General features: G+C 41.5%; 1 protein-coding gene across 3 annotated transcripts in view; it reads left to right on the forward strand.

The window, feature by feature from the left end:
* The first annotated feature begins 13,326 nt into the window (after positions 1 to 13,326).
* Positions 13,327 to 16,089, forward strand: part of Gabra4 (gamma-aminobutyric acid type A receptor subunit alpha4) — a 99,172-nt gene continuing 96,409 nt past the window's right edge. For all 3 annotated transcript variants that reach the window (XM_055629438.1, XM_055629439.1, XM_055629440.1), the window contains exons 1-2: positions 13,327 to 13,548; positions 13,963 to 14,081. In XM_055629438.1, coding sequence (XP_055485413.1) covers positions 13,463 to 13,548; positions 13,963 to 14,081 — 205 coding nt within the window. In that variant the 5' untranslated portion in view covers positions 13,327 to 13,462. The remainder of the gene's footprint in view (positions 13,549 to 13,962; positions 14,082 to 16,089) is intronic.

A 16,089-nucleotide genomic window follows, 5' to 3' on the forward strand; every position in this document is an offset into this window, starting at 1 on the left:
ACCATCTGCAAGAAAGAGCTGTACAATAAACTTGCCGCTGAAGAAATCCTCAGTTGTTGCGTCGTCCTTATCGGCAAAGGCCAGTCGCGACAGGTGGCCTTACTAGGCCACAGAGAAAGAGAATCTATACAGTGTTGATGAGACATGATAGGCTAGAGTCAGATGGTAAAGGAGGAGGATCTCCCATATCAGTGGACTAGGGAAGGAACATGGGTGGGAAGAAGGATGGAGGGTGGATTGGGAAGAGATGAGGAAGGGGACTACAGTAGAGATACAAAATGAATAAATTGCAATAAGTAATAACAATAAAAGAAAAAAGAAAAATATCCATTGTGATTAAGGATCTTAGTTTTATTAGTTCTGTGACATGATTATGGCTATCACACCCAGACATTCCTGTGCTAGGAAGTCTATCTTCCATTTGGAGTTGTAGAAATGTATAGATGTTTTAGAGGTGAAACCTTATGGGAGGTTGCTAGTACAATTGAGAACTGATGGGCGTGGAAGGCCTTGGAAGGAGAAGAGGGAAGAAGGTAACGGTATAATTAAATTTTAATTAAGTACAAAGGCCATTTTCTTTTGTGATGATTCTTCTTGATTACCAACCAGAGATACCAAGTACACATCTTAATATGTGGGTAAGTGTGTTCTCAGAAATGATGAGGGCTAAAACTGTGTAGCAGTTTCTTCCACATTGAAACATCACTTCTGGAAGAGAGGAAGACAGCTCATCAGCCTCAGGCAATAAATGAAATCCGCAAGCCTCTGCAAAGTTGAAGCTTGGAAGATTCACAGTCTGTAAACAGTTGTGGAGTAGAGAAGAATCTTCCCCCAGTCAGCCTCAGGTGAGTCCTGCAGGGAGCGCTAAAGTGATCACCCAGGCAGAGCTGGGCTTTTTAGCCTTGCAACCCTTTGCATCTCTCACTATCTTGTAAGTGACGCTCAGTCACATTAGTGTAAGTAGCCCTAGGAGACCCAGTGTTTCTTCAGATTGCAGTGTGGTAGAATCATTCCTTTGGTCTGTCACTGGGAGCCTGTCTGGATGGAGTGGACATTTGTTCACATCTACCCAGGAAAAGTCCCTTAAGAGTAACCACACTAAATGTGGATGGTGTCATCGCAAATAATAGAAAATGGAAAAAAAGGACATCAACTAGCATGGGCATTCTCTCCCCCCTGCTTCCTGGCCTTAGGAACTGACAGGCTCTGCTTTTCACTTCTCCGCCATGATGGACTGAAACCCCTGAGACCGTAAACTAAAGTAAATCTTTCTCTCTTCCAGGTTCTTCTGCCGGGTACTTTCTATGAGAATAAGTCTGACTAATACATCTTTAGCTTAAAAAAAAAAAAAACAACTGGGCATTGATTAAAGATGAATTCTCAAATTCATAATTATATCCTCACAGTGAGGGTGTATCTCTATCAATATGGAACATCTCTTTATTTCTAATATTTCATACAGATAAAGTACTATCTAATATTAACACAGAAACAACATGGTAGATGTTTTACCTTAAAGATTTGTGTCCTTACATTTAAAGTCTCGTCTTAGCGACAGATACTTGAGCTTTGCTTTGTTTCTCAGTGCAGCCACATTTTGTTTTCAATTGCATTTTTTATATTTATATTCAATGCAAGAATTGACATATTTGGGGTAAGTTGCCACCTTGTTAAACTTTATAGTTCTTCCACTTAGTCTATTCTATGCTATTTGGATTTGTGCATTGTAATTTTGATTTGCCAAGAAGAACCAAAAAGTGCAAACAGCATGTTTTTTGTAGAACTTTGTGATATATAGTCACTATAATTCTAAATTTAAAACATAAGACTATTGAAAAATCACCTTTCATAGTTAAGATCAATGGATTAAAAATGAGTGAAGACCTCTGATTTGGAGTGCTTTAATATTCATGACATGAGACATATTTCTGGGTCCCTAAAAGAGTTCTATCTTTTTTATTTTGTATGGACACTTTAACACATTTTCAATATTTACTGTGATTTTTGTGGGGTTATTCAGTCTAGCAGAATTAAATGGCAATATAATATGTCAAATGCCTTCTCTAAGAGCCAGAACAACAGCCCTATGAACCTCTGTAGAACAGTCTCAACTAAAAATCAAAATCTATGGTTATAATTTGATAAGCCAAAGAAAGAAAAGGGAAAATATTCTCCATTGTAATTGTCTTGTAAACAATCCAAATTAAGGTATGACAGTTTTCAAAAGATGTTGGAACAAGTTGATAAATGGCATCTCATTTCACCAATCTATGTAAAACCAGATGTTATTACTTCCTGGGTTAATTTGAAAACGTATGATAACAATCTAAATCGGAAATGTGCAGGTTTCAAGCACATTATTTTAAAGAAAAGATTAAGTGAAAGTACTGAAAAAGTACTTCGTAAGTAAAACAAAGAAAGTGAAAGTACTGAAAATTGGTTGTCAACAAAACAGAATAGACAGGAATTAAAATTAAACGAGGACATGATTAGACTTTATAACTTGTAGCTCAGCTACTTTAAGATTAGGTTAGAGATCTTATTTAGCCATATAATATAGGACAAACATATTAAAATCTATAGTCCTAAAGAAGCTAAACACCAAGCAGGACCCAAGGGGAAAGGCTTAATCCTCATTCAGAAGGGCAAACAGGAAAGACATAAGAAAAAGAAGATAGGGAACAGAATAGGATCCTTCCACAGAGGGCCTCTGAAAGACTCTACCCAGCAGGTTATGGAAGCAGATGTTGAGACTCATAGCCAAACTTTGGGCAGAGTTCAGGGAATCTTATGGAAGAAAGGGGAGATAGAAAGATCTGGAAGGGACAGAGCTCCACAAGGAGAGCAACAGAGCTATTTGGGCCCAGGGGTCCCTGCAGAGGCTCATGAATCAGTCAAGAACCATGCATGGGAGAGGACCTAGACCGCTTGCTCAGATGTAGCCCCATTGGCAGCTCAGTGTCCATGCAAGTTCCCTAGTAAAGGGAGCAGGGGCAGTCACTGAGGTGAACTCGGTTGCCTGCTCTTTGATCACCTCCCCCTGGTGAGGTGGTCTTAACTAGGCCACAGAGAAAGAGATGCCAGATAGTAGTGGTGAGACCTGATAGGCTAGGTTCAGATAGTAGGGGAGGTTCTCCTCCTCTATCAGTGGACTAGGGAAGGAACACAGGGGGGAAGAAGGAGGGCAGGTGGAACCAGGAGGAGATGAGGGCAGGGGCTACAGCATGGATACAAAGTAAATAAATTTACCTGCAAATTTCATGATTTCCTTATTTTTCATTGCTGAGTAATATTCCATTTTATAGATGTACCACAATTTCTGTATCCAGTTGATACAGAAATTTTTCAGTTGAGGGGCATCTGGGTTGTTTCCAGCTTCTGGCTATTACAAATAAAGCTGCTACAAACATGGTTGAGCAAATGTCCTTATTGTGTACTTGAGCCTCTTTCATGAAATTTTGCAGGCAAATGGTGGGAACTGGAAAGGATCATCCTGAGTGAGCTGTCCCAGAAGCAGAAAGACACACACACTATATACTCACTCACATAGACATATAATATAGGATAAACCTACTAAAATCTGTACATCTAAAGAAACTAATCAAGAGGGAGGGCCCTAACTAAAATGTTCAATCCCCATCCTGAAAAGAAAAGAGGATGGACATCAGAAGAAGACGAAAACAGGAAACAAGTTAGGAACCTGCCACAGTGGGCCTCTGAAAGGCTCTGCCCTGCAGATTATCAAAGCAGATGCTGAGACTTATGGCCAACTGCTTGACAGAGTGCATGAAATATGAAAGAAGAGGGAAATAGTATGATCTGGAGAGGACAGAAACTCCACAAGGAGAGCAACAGAACAAGAAAATTTGAACACAGGGGTCTTTCCAGAGACTCATACTCCAACCATGCATGGAGATAACCTAGAACCCCTGCACAGATGTAGCCCATGGCAGTTCAGTGTTCAAGTGAGTTCCATAGTAATGGGAAGAGGGACTGCCTCTGACATAATCTGATTGGCCTGCTCTTTGATCACCTTCCCCTGAGGGGGGAGCAGCCTTACCAGGTCACAGAAAATGACAATGCAGCCACTCCTAATGAGATCTGATAGACTAAGATCAGAAGGAAGGAGAGGGGGATCTCCCCTATAAATGGACTTGGGGAGGGGCATGTGTAAAGAAGGGGGAGGGAGGGTGGGATTAGGAGGGGAGGAGGGGGGTTTATGGAGGGATACAAAGTGAATAAAGTGTAATTAATAAAAAAATAAAAATTAAAAAAAATAGAAGGGAGGACCTTCTATCAGGGAACTAAGGAAAAGGCACAGAGGAAGGGTTTGTGGGACTGGGAGGAGACTAGGGAGGGGGCTACAAAGTGAATAAATTGTAATAAATAAATAAATAAATAAATAAATAAATAAATTTTAAAAAGTAACAAAAAAGTAAATAAATTATAATTTTTTTAAAAAAGAATTGTTTATAGAGAGCTGGGAGTTATTTCAGAAGAAACAGTTCCTCACTGAGACTTAGCAGAGTAAAACATAACATTCCCTTTGATTAGTCAATGAGTTCCCCAGCCATAGGCCCTTTGTTCATGTGGAGGGCCACAAGTCCAAACAGAAAGCTGCTGATAACACCAAACTGCACCATATCTTCCATGGAAGATCATTACTATAGCTCAAAGGTCTTACTGGGTAAAACTTGATGACATTTTACCCCAGAAGCCAATACAGCAAATCTGCTACTATAGGTTGGCCATTACTGAGGAGACTTCCAAGTCAGGTCCTGCTTGAATATCTGTGTAGGTTTTTATTATTATTTTTTATATAATTAATTTCATTTTATTTTATGTGCATTAGGGTGAAGGTGTCAAATCCCTTGGAATTGGCATTACAGACAGTTGTAAGCTCCCATGTGGGTGCTGGGAATTGAACCCAGGTCCTTTGAAAGAGCAGACAGTGCTCTTAACCACTGAGCCATCTCTCCAGCCCCGAATATCTGTGTTTTATGGCCAAATTGTACAGTGTCTTTAATTGTAAGGTCTAGAATTTGATGGTAAGTCCTTATTACCGAATTAAAATCTTTTAAGAGACGTGAAATTATAAAGACAAACTTATTCTCAGAACTAAGCTCATTCTTACACGAGAGAACAAAACAGCAGAATAGAACCTTTTAAAATTATTTTGGTGATTGTGTGCCTGTGGGCACACTACTGTGTGTGTATAGAGGCCAAAAGACAAAGTGTGGGATTTGATTCTCTTCTACTGTTCAAGGCCCAGGCACAGAATTCAGGTCTCTTCGGGCTCAGTAGCACTTTTCCCTCCTAACCCATTTTATCCCCTTTACCCCAATAAAAATCTTTAAGCTGGTTGTGGTGGCATCTGTATTCCCAACATCTATGAGGCTAAAACAAGAAAATCGCCCTGAGTGTCAAACAAGACCTTATCTGCAAAACGGATATGGTGTAAAGGGTTGAAAACTAGGTGTCAAATCTTCTCAAATGACTTTTAATTATCAAAACTTGGAGAAAGTGGGTCTTCCAACTTCCATCTCAGCCTCAGACCTCACCCCATCCAAAAGATGAAATACAACAGGGTGGTTTCTATGGTTGCGTTTGGCTTTAGAATTACAAGGTATCAGCAGATATGATGTATGATATATGGATATTTTCCCCCTCCAAAATCAAATTCTATACTTGCTTTAGTATCTGAGAAGCAAGCAATATGACAAGTGGCCTTTGCTTTAAATTCTCTAAATAATAGTGGGCTTCTCCTGGGTTCACTCCTTACATAAGTAAATAGTAAATGTTTAGGGCTTGAATCCTGAAAGAATAACTAAACCACCACCCTCACTGCTGGAAACCTCAATCATGAAGGGGAAACTATTATGTAAATGGTCCACAGATGTTCAGCCACTGTCTATAGTAACAGATAACAAGGTCTTTACCTGGTTTGCATAGATTCTCAAGTGAAGTGCCATTTAAACTCACTTTTAAAGATAAACAATATTGTGCAGGTAGATGAAACAGAGGAATATTTCTGGGGCAAGTAACACATGAGGCTGTGTAGATGACTGAAAGATTTAGTAAGTGCTGAACATTGTCAATAGAAGAAAAAATGGTCTTATCATTTTCGTTATTAAACAAATTGAAGTGATGTGCACTTTCATGTTTTCGTGCATCCTATTTATTAGACATTGAACTTTTACCCATTATGCATTGCTCCCAGTGAATAAGATTCTTCAACATTCAATTTTAATGGTAAGGAAAATCTTCCAACCCTAATCCTTCTCTTCTGCCCATTATGCCATATATTTAATATTGTCAATTGTGTTGATGTTCCTACTGTTCTCTTAAGCATGACACTCAACTCCTTTAACTCTCTTTTAAACTGTGGTAATGCCACTCCACGCAGTATCCACCAGATGGTAATGAAGAGCAGTCTGACTGCATGCATTACCACTGGGCTATGTTTGGGTTTGTGGGGAAAATTAGTTCTGTTCAATGGATGGCAGGCTAGGATATACCTATGATACTCGGAATGTTTAGTTTATGTGCCTCTCACTTGTGTGACACATTCTGTATCTAGGAAAAAAAATATATGAAAAGAGAGAAAAGGGCATAAAACAGCCTACCACAATGCATTTTCTTAGGAGTTATTATGATTTAAACATTTGAAATGCCAAAATGTTTGTGTCTAGAACTATGAGTGAACATTCAAACATCAAGCTAATGTGCTGTTTCATTCTAATTACGACTATTTCTCAAGTATTGATCACTTCGTGTCACTCTGTAAAGTAAACCGATAGAAAAGCATACCTTATGCAAACACTTACAATACAGTTGCAGAAAATACGGAGTAAATTCTATGTTTCTGATTTTTTAAGCCTATTTAATTGCCAAATACACTCAGTCACTGATGTTCTCCCAAAGCTTTTTTTTCCAAGTTTTTATTTTTTATATTAGTTACAATTTATTCACTTTGTACCCCCTCTCTCATTCCCTCCCAATTCCCACCCACCCTCCCTTATCTCCTCCCTGCCCCTCTCTAAGTCCACTGATGGGGGAGGGTCCTCCTCCCCTTCTATCTGACCCTAGCCTATCAGGTCTCATCAGGACTGCATTGTCTTCCTCTGTGGCTTAGCAAAACTGCTCCTCCCTTGGGGTGGGGGAGGAGGTCAAAGAGCCAGTAGATACTAGACCTATAAGATAGGATACTAAAATCTATACACCTAAAGAAACTAAACAAGAAGGAGGACCCAGGGTAAAACGATCAGTCCTCACTTAGAAAGACAAATGGGATGGACATTGAAAGTAGGAGAAAACAAAACACAGGACAGGACCCTACCATAAAGGGCCTCTGAAAGACTCTACCTAGCAGTGTATCAAAGCAGATGCTGAGACTCATAACCAAACCTTGGGCAGAGGGCAAGGAATCATATGAAAGAAGGGGGATTTAGTAAGACCTGGAGAGGACAGGAGCTCCACAAGGACCAAATATATCTGGGCACAGGGGTCTCTTCTGAGACTGATTCTCCAACCAAGGACCATGCATGGATATAACCTAGAACCCCTGCTCAGATGTAGCCCATGGCAGCTCAGTATCCAAGTGGGTACCCTAGTAAGGGGAACAGGAACTGTTTCCCTAAGTTTATAAGGTATGATTTTAAGGTTTGTATGGGTATCTTCATTTGTGTGTGTGTGTGTGTGTGTGTGTGTGTGTGTGTGTGTGTGTGTGTAAATGTGGGTGTCCACCAATGCCCTTGATTTGAAGTTACAGATGGCCATGGGCAGCCTGTGTGGGAGCAGAGAAACAACCTCAAGTCCTCTGCAAGAACAGCAAACATTCTTAGCCACTGAGCCCTCTCTCCAGCCCCCAAGGTGGTATTTTCTTTCATTTTGCAAAGGTTTAGGCCATTTTATACTTAAAAGGTACGTTTTTAAAATTGTAGTAATTAAATAATTATGTTAAAATAATTTGCTTCCACTTGCTGGCAGTTTTCATTTCCCAAGATTTTATAACACAGGTGCTGTATTTGATAAAAATATTAAAGGGGCCCAATTAAAATATGATGACTAATTTAAAATCTAAACTTTAATGCATGCATATTTTATATTTATACATGCTCCTATGGCATGAGTGATTGTTTTTTTGCCCAAAATTCATCATTTAAAGACTAATAACAGGATAATCTGTCACAAGATTCAAGCTTCTTTAGAAATTTAGCATTTTCTTTGGAACAAGTAATTGGCATTTGAAAAGAAATAAAAATATATAATTTAATTCAAACATTGAAATTTATCAGAACCTAAAAGATTAGATGAATATTTAATCTGCTATTCCTGTTATTTATGCCACCATTCTCCAAAGAAATAGAAGCAATGGGATGTAGAAAGTCTATTAACTATCATCTTCCATTTATCCATCCACATTTAAAATTACTTATTTTTTTTTATCAATGTTTGGGTATGCATGAGTATGCATGTGCCAAAATAGGCTAAAAGAGGGTGTTGGACCCCTCAAGTTGAGGGTCTATAATCCACCCAATGTGGGTGCTGGGAACAGAACTCTGGTCTTCTGCAAAAGCAGTAAGTGCTCTTTACCACTGAGCCATCTCTCCAGGCCCATGCGTCCGAACTTTAAAGAACTGACGCATGTCAGGCATGCGAACTTTAAAGAACTGACACATGTCAGGCATGGTGGTACACACCTTTCATCCCAGGGTGCAAGAAACACAAGCAAGTGGGTGACTAAGAATCCAAGGCCAGCATGGTCTTACACATTGTGTTCCTGGCCAACAAAGGCAACACAGTGACATCCTGTCTCTAAAACAACCGAACTAACTCATGACCTGGATAAGCCAAATCTGAGTTGGATCGGCTTGGGCATCTAAGACTGAAGTAATATCGCAACTCATGACCACAGCAGAAATCTCTTTTCCAGGAGAGTTAGCCCATGTCTACAGAGATCTCCAAGCCATTGAATGAGACACAGCCTCAGCATGGGAGGTAATCTTATTTATTCGGTGTCTAACTATTTTAGTTTTAATCTTATCTTATGAGACTGGATTTACTCGGGGTGATATGGCTAGAGAGTAATTTTAATTTTGCCTATAAAAACAACTTTTGTAGAAACATCTACAGTATTTTACCAGATATATGTGTACTGTGATTTTGTGCAGCTGACCCAAAATTAACCAATACAGTAAATTAAATGGTCTTAATTTTTCCCACCCTTGTGGAAGGAATGATGTGGGTATCTAAAACAAGCACAGGGTCATAACTACTCCTCAAAGATGGCCACCCCATTGTGAATTATCTTTGCACAAATTCCATTAGATGTTATAGCATGCTCACACCAATATAAAGATGCTCTATATTTTGAAAATTTTAGTTAAGAAGTCTTCAGCTTCAGCCTGACTGTTGGGGTAGACAGACAGTATCTGGGGAGCCTCACTATTCTTAGACCATCATCCTGTAAGGAGGTGCAAGCTAACTAAAACAGAGGACAGAGACAGCGGAGGAGACACACAACTAGCAACCAATCCCTCTGCAGTTTTTTCGGATAGCCCAGCTAGATGCCGTATAAATTTAAAGCAGTGTCTAACTCCCTGAACAGGCATAGACAAATCCCAGTGGAGCTGCTGTTTAACTGTAGTAGAATTATGGCCCTTCATGGAGAATTGCTATAGTTACACTACAAATGCTGCAAGAGACCATTATAAGTCATTGCTTTGAACATAACGAGTTTTATACTAGTTTGCTGCACACCGGCAGTTCAAAACAAACAAACAAAAATCAACCAACCAAAAACAATGCAAACAACAACAAGAAGCCCCAGGAAAAGAACATTTGAGTCCTTACCACTGCCTCTGGAAAATGTGGACATTTTTCTTATTTCCTTCAGATTTTTTTTTTTTTCACTGAAACAAGGAATTACATAGTTAAAGCAGGGAATGTTCCTCATCTTTACTTTATTCATTCTTTTCCCTTTCACAGATATTTACTTTCTAAAATTTTGTTGTTGTTGTTTTTTTTCTTTCCATGCAAACTTGCTCAAGATGCTAGATTTATGCCTGTGAGCAAGTCTCGGTGTTATTTTTCACTTTGCTATTTTTAAATGAATCTCTTCCGAAAAGCCTTTTCGTGCCCTTTGTTTTGCAGACATTATGGCAGATATCTCTAGTAGATGGATCGGTGGATGGACAGGTACATAGAACCTATCCCTCTCATAAGCTCTTACCATTCACCACCTTGTCACATAGCAAGCAGGATTCCTCTAAAGCCAAGGCTGTGTTACCCTGGTTTTAAGTCTCCAAAACGATGAGCTACACAACCCAGCCTTAGATATTTTGGTCTGGCTAAATTAAATTGGAACAGTATGTTATATCACAGTACTCTGTGTCCACTACAACATAGCTCCTCATTCATTTCCCCCTTAAATACTGTATAACACTTTGTTTAAAGTTTTCTACTTTTAACAACTGAAAAATACTCTACATGCTTCCTTATGAAAAAAAATTGGGGTATTTTCATGGTCTGTGAATTAGGCATGAGATTTCTTAGTACAAGACACAGCATTATGGTTATTACATAGTAACAACTTCAGTTTTTTTCAGCATCTGTAGATGATGTCTATGTTTTCCCCACTAGTTACTGCCAGGAGACATTGAATTATACATAACTTGATGATTGGTTTCTTCAGAAACTTGAACATATACATCTATACCACATAGATTTATTGACACAGTTAAAGGAATATTTATTCTAACAGTTAGTACTCTGTGTGAACTGTATAGAATACTGACACACAAATAATTATGGGTTTTTGGAGCAGTTCTTTGGGGGTTTTAATGAAAATGCCCTCCACTGACTCTAGCATTTGAACATTTGGTACCCAGTTGGAGGTGTTTGGGATGTTTAGGAGGAAGTACATCACTGGGGGTGGATTTAAGAGTCTAAGGACATGCCATTTTATTTTTTTTTTTTAAATATCTCTGCTTCTTACTTGAGGTTCAAGATGTGTGCGCTCAGCTCTTAGCTCCGGCTGCCTTGCCTCTGCTTTGCCACCATGGACACTAAGCCTCTGGAACTGTAGTGCAAATAAACTCCACCTTCTGGAAATTACCCTGTTCATGGTGTTCTATAAAAGTAACCAGCACAGCTTCTACACTTACTGTGAAGTCATTTAATTACTCAAGTTCTAACAAAAATTATCATTCTCTGTTATGAACCATTTACAAAGAAGCAGACCGACTATTTGGTTATTCCTCTACCAGAGTTCACTGGTCTTTAAAATATATTCTTCTTATTCCCTAGGAAACATTAGATTTTAAAATAAATCAGAAGTTTGTATTGGAAGTAGAGTTTTTATTAGTAAGTATTGTGGGATTTTAGAGACAATTAGGTACAAAAGCAAGGTATAACTGCCAAACCCAATTACAGATAAATACAATATATTTAGTAATTCAAAATCCCTAAGAATGTTGACTTTGTAAATGTAATATACAGATATTACTAAGTCTGTAACAAGTATATTTCAAAAATAATGGAAGTCCCTACACTGTAGCAGAGACTTGACACAACTATTGTAGAAATGGCTAGGAACCGAACTACAGCGTGGGCTAGCAATCCCACTGCTGGTCAATACACGCCATGGCAACAACACCGGCCACTGTGAGCACGGTGTTTATTACATGCAATGTGCGGAGGGGGTGTGTGGATAGTGCTTCCATGGCATGTTTGCAAGATACAGGGAATCTTTGATTGTTTCCCTGAAAGAAAGAGGTTACATTGCATCAGAGTTGGTAAGACAGACCTCCGACTCCGGAAGTCACCGATGTTTTGTCCAATTACACTAACTGAGATACTACTGCACCCTGGGCTACAACAAGAGATAAACACAGAGGAACGACAAACCTCCAGCATGAGAGTCTAAATTACAGTCCACAGGAGAAGTATCTCAGAGATTGAACTGTGGAGGCTCCAATAAATTTCACCAGGCAGCAATTCAGAATGCAGACTCCTAAGGGAGCCCAGAGCTCTTTACTCTATAGACATTATCTGCCTTCCTTTGAAAAGAAAAAAAAAATTGTATTAAGAAATTGACTCAATTAAGCACCCCCCCCCAGAATGCTTTTTAATTTTTTCATATGCCAGGCCCCACTAGTAAGTCATTAGCATTGTAAACAGAACACAACAGGTGTCTGGTTCCAGGGACATTATATTACGGAAATTACTTATGCCATTGACACCTATCATATGGAAATAGCTGTGTGCATCGTAAATGACATCCCCTCAGCTAATTGGCGTTATTTTTAAAGGCCTCTTCCAAGTCATTGTTTTTATTCCATAAAACATTAAAGAAATCCTGCTTAGAGCTCGCTCTCTCTTTCCCCCTCCCTCCCTCAATCCCTCCCTCCCTCAATCCCTCCCTCCCAAGTCTCTTTCCCTCCAGCCCTCTTATCTTCCTTTCCTCCATCCTTCTATGCTCCCCCCAACCCCCCTCTTTCTCTTTTCCTTTCTGTCCACCCAGCCACCTTTGCCTCCCTCAGTCAACTTCTGGAGTTCAACAGTTCCATTCTGAAAGAGAAGGGTTTCAAGAGGTCACAGGTCTCTATGCCCTTAGCTCCTTGGTAGAGTGGCAAGAGGAGAGCATGAGTGTGTGCTGAGAGGGGTAGGTCAAAGTAAGGAAATTTGTTATCATTAAAATGATATCTCGACAGATGCCGTTGACAGTGTTCCCCAGTAACTTCCCAAAAGTTTGGCAGAAGTCCACCCAGGTTAGTAGGAAGAACCAGGCAGCTCAGCGTCCTGGCCGCTAAAGGCAAGGTCCCAAAGGCTGTTGTACCAACAAGGGTTCTCCCCATGTCCCACCGCCACACCCCGCAATCCCTGTCATCCCGCCCTTTCTCCACCTACATCTTCCGCAGTGGGCACCAGCATGCCCTCATACAACCTATGAGAAAGGCGCTTCATTATTTCCAACCATCAACCACTGTGAAAGGAAGGGGGTCGACAGAAAGAAGTCAGCCAGGACCAGTCGCAGAGGATCCACTTGAGTTTGTGGAATCGCTGACCCAGGGAGCAGGGTCGAAGGACCCTGGGTAGCGTCCCCTGAGTTACAGGTTGGAACCAACTTGCCTAGCTTCCAGTGGCAGGAGCTCCCAAGTTCACCAGCGAACAGCGCGTGCAGGCAAGAAAGTGCTGGAGCAGAGCGCCGGCTCCGGCTCGCCCTGGGCGGGAGAGGCGAGGGAGGGGGCGGCGCGCAGGTCCCGCCTCCCCTGGCCACGTGCACGCACACGCCCACCGCGGCTAGGCTGGAGGAGCGCGGGCGAGTGTGAGCGCGGGCGAGTGTGAGCGCGAGTGTGCGCACGCCGCGGGAGCCACTCTGCCCTCTCCTCACACCCTGCACAGGGCATCTCGAGAGCCTGGAAACGTGAACAGGCTTAAAGTATGGCATGTTGCGAAGATGGTTTCTGTCCAGAAGGTACCCGCGATTGCGCTGTGCTCCGGGGTCAGCCTCGCCCTCCTGCGTGTCCTGTGCCTGGCGGCCTGGTGAGTTCTGGATGGGGTCTTAGGGTAGGGCGTGCGTGGGGAAGGGGGACGAGTGTCCGGATCCATGGCACCCACTCATCCTTCCCCCGGAGAACCACATCCTCCCGTCGTCAGTGTGGTATGGGCTGAAGCCAAGCTTTCCTTTGGCCGAGTAGACTAGGGGAGCTCTGGGAAGTCGGGTGCAAGAAGCGCGGGCACTGGGTACATGCTGCCTGAGGGCACCTGCAGTGTGGGGGTACTTGCTGGTCAGGGGTGCTCTTTTCCTGACCATTTCGGTTCTTCACATCCCCAGCCCCCAACCCTCCTTTAGCTTAAGGCCAGCGACTCTTTCCCTAGAAGGCAACCCTTTTCCACCTGTTCTCAGATCCATTCTTAAAATAGTCTTTTCCACCCCCGTTATTTTTGCACTTGCAGTTTAAACGAATTCCCAGGACAGAACTCAAAGGACGAGAAATTGTGCCCGGAAAATTTTACCCGCATCCTGGACAGTTTGCTGGATGGTTATGACAACAGGCTGCGTCCTGGATTTGGGGGTACGGATTGTTTCAAAACATGCAAGTGTGCTCTGTCTGTCCGTCTGTGGTCTGCCTGTCTATTTGTGGAAATATCATTAGGTACGGTTCACGTGCAAAAATGAAAGCCAGTCATTCTCTCGAGCGCCTCCCTCTTTCCCTCTACCCCCTCCTCAGTGAGACCTGTGACAAGAAGACCGCCTCCATCCGTACTTTCCCATCTCCCCACCCCCTCAGGAGCTTGGCCTCCTCCTCACTAATTACCTCTTGAGACCTGACTGCGGGGTGGGGGAGGTGGGAAGTAAAAAACTGAACTCGGAGCTGCTGCTCTGTGGCTGCCTGGCTTCTCTGAGCCTGAGCATGGGCTGTCCTTGTGTCTGTCCACCTTGCTCAGGTGGACATTGTTGCACCAGAGGCAGCTGCCTCCAGGTCTTCTCCTCCCACGTGTCTCTCTTTCTCTGCCAAAGGTTTATCCTGTGTTCTAGCCAGGACAGGAATCTGGGACACAGAGCTGAAGCTGGCTGCTCTGCTGGGGAGCCCAGTCCTTTCCTGCTAGCTTCTCACTTTCTTTGAGGAGCTTTGGGCTTTCATTTATGCCTCAGAGGTGATTGGCTTTATTTCCTCCTTGAGGCAATACCTGAAAAGTGCATAATAAGAGATCGAACATTCACAGCACGTTTTTTCTCATACCATATTCCTTTGCATATTCAATGGGTATCTAAATGCTAAGCTAGCTGCTAGGTGCTGGGGTGCATTGAAGTCAGGCAGAGTTCACCTCAGACAGCCTATCAATCCAGTTGATCAGGGAGGAGTGACTTGTTAAGATCCAGCTTGGCTTGGCTCACTCTTCCGAATGCAAACTCGCTGCTCTTTCTTCCATAAATGAGTTAAACAAGAGGGCCTCAGACTAAAAGTAGCCAACATTCCTGTACTGATAGGAATGGAAACAATGAAAAGCATTGTTGTTGTGCTTATTTAACTCATTTCAACCAGACTGGCATGTTATATACATTATTCTTAACTCTCACAGCAACTCGAAGAAAAAGCTGTTGCTATCCCCATTTGACAGGCTTGGAATGTTAGCCTGGTTCAGCTTGAGTTTATGGACTTGAACGCAGGTGGCGTTTTGTATTCACAGGACAAAGCCTGTAGATTCCAGGGATGTCCCACACCGATGTGATGAGTAAAAGGTGAACTTAAAAGCATGGGGGCCGGTGCTCTCTGCCTTCAGTTGAGGCTGTGGAGGAGGGAAAGAGTGGGAGAACAGATAAAATAGGCTCCTGGAGTGGAGAACACAGGAGGTATGAGGTAGAAGGAGTGTGGACTGAGTGAGAAAGAATTATGGGGTGAAGTAGAGTTGAATAGAACAGGATGATGACAAGACAGATAAGGACACAAAAGACAAATGTGGATTTGGATGAGGCCCAGAACACACCCCTAATAAGCTGTGATCTGGTCTCCTGATCCCAACCCATTCCTTTTCTGGACTATATAGCAAACGTTCTATAAAGTAGAGAGGGGATTCCTTTGGTGTCTGTGTACTGACAGTGATAAAAAATGGATGGGAAAGATGGAAGTTTCTTGTGATTTTGTTCCGTGTTGTTTCTCAAGATATAGGTTGCCCACACTAGATTTGCCTTCCTGCAAATCTGAAAAGAGACTTCATTAGAGAAGTGAATCATTTGTCAAAGTATGAGCTCTCATAAGTGACTAGGAAATTATCATTTTAGACCAAAAATAGTTTTGTGAAGAATGCTCTAGATAATGTGATACCACTTGAGTCTGTATAATATCAATAAAAGAGGCCTTATCTTCCCAGAAAAGGTTTTAAATTCACATTTCAAACACAAAAGTAAGGAAAATATAACTCATATGTAGCTTAAATATTCATAACTGAAAGCACAATTTATAACTGGATCTATATGACTTTATTAGTAAGTGTTGAAAGTAAAAATATGTTCTCTTGGCTGTAAGACAATTTTTATATATATATATATATATATATATATATATATATATATATATATAT

The sequence above is a fragment of the Psammomys obesus genome, unplaced genomic scaffold, assembly GCF_907164565.1.
Source record: "Psammomys obesus unplaced genomic scaffold, mPsaObe1.curated_primary_1811, whole genome shotgun sequence".
Taxonomy (NCBI): domain Eukaryota; kingdom Metazoa; phylum Chordata; class Mammalia; order Rodentia; family Muridae; genus Psammomys; species Psammomys obesus.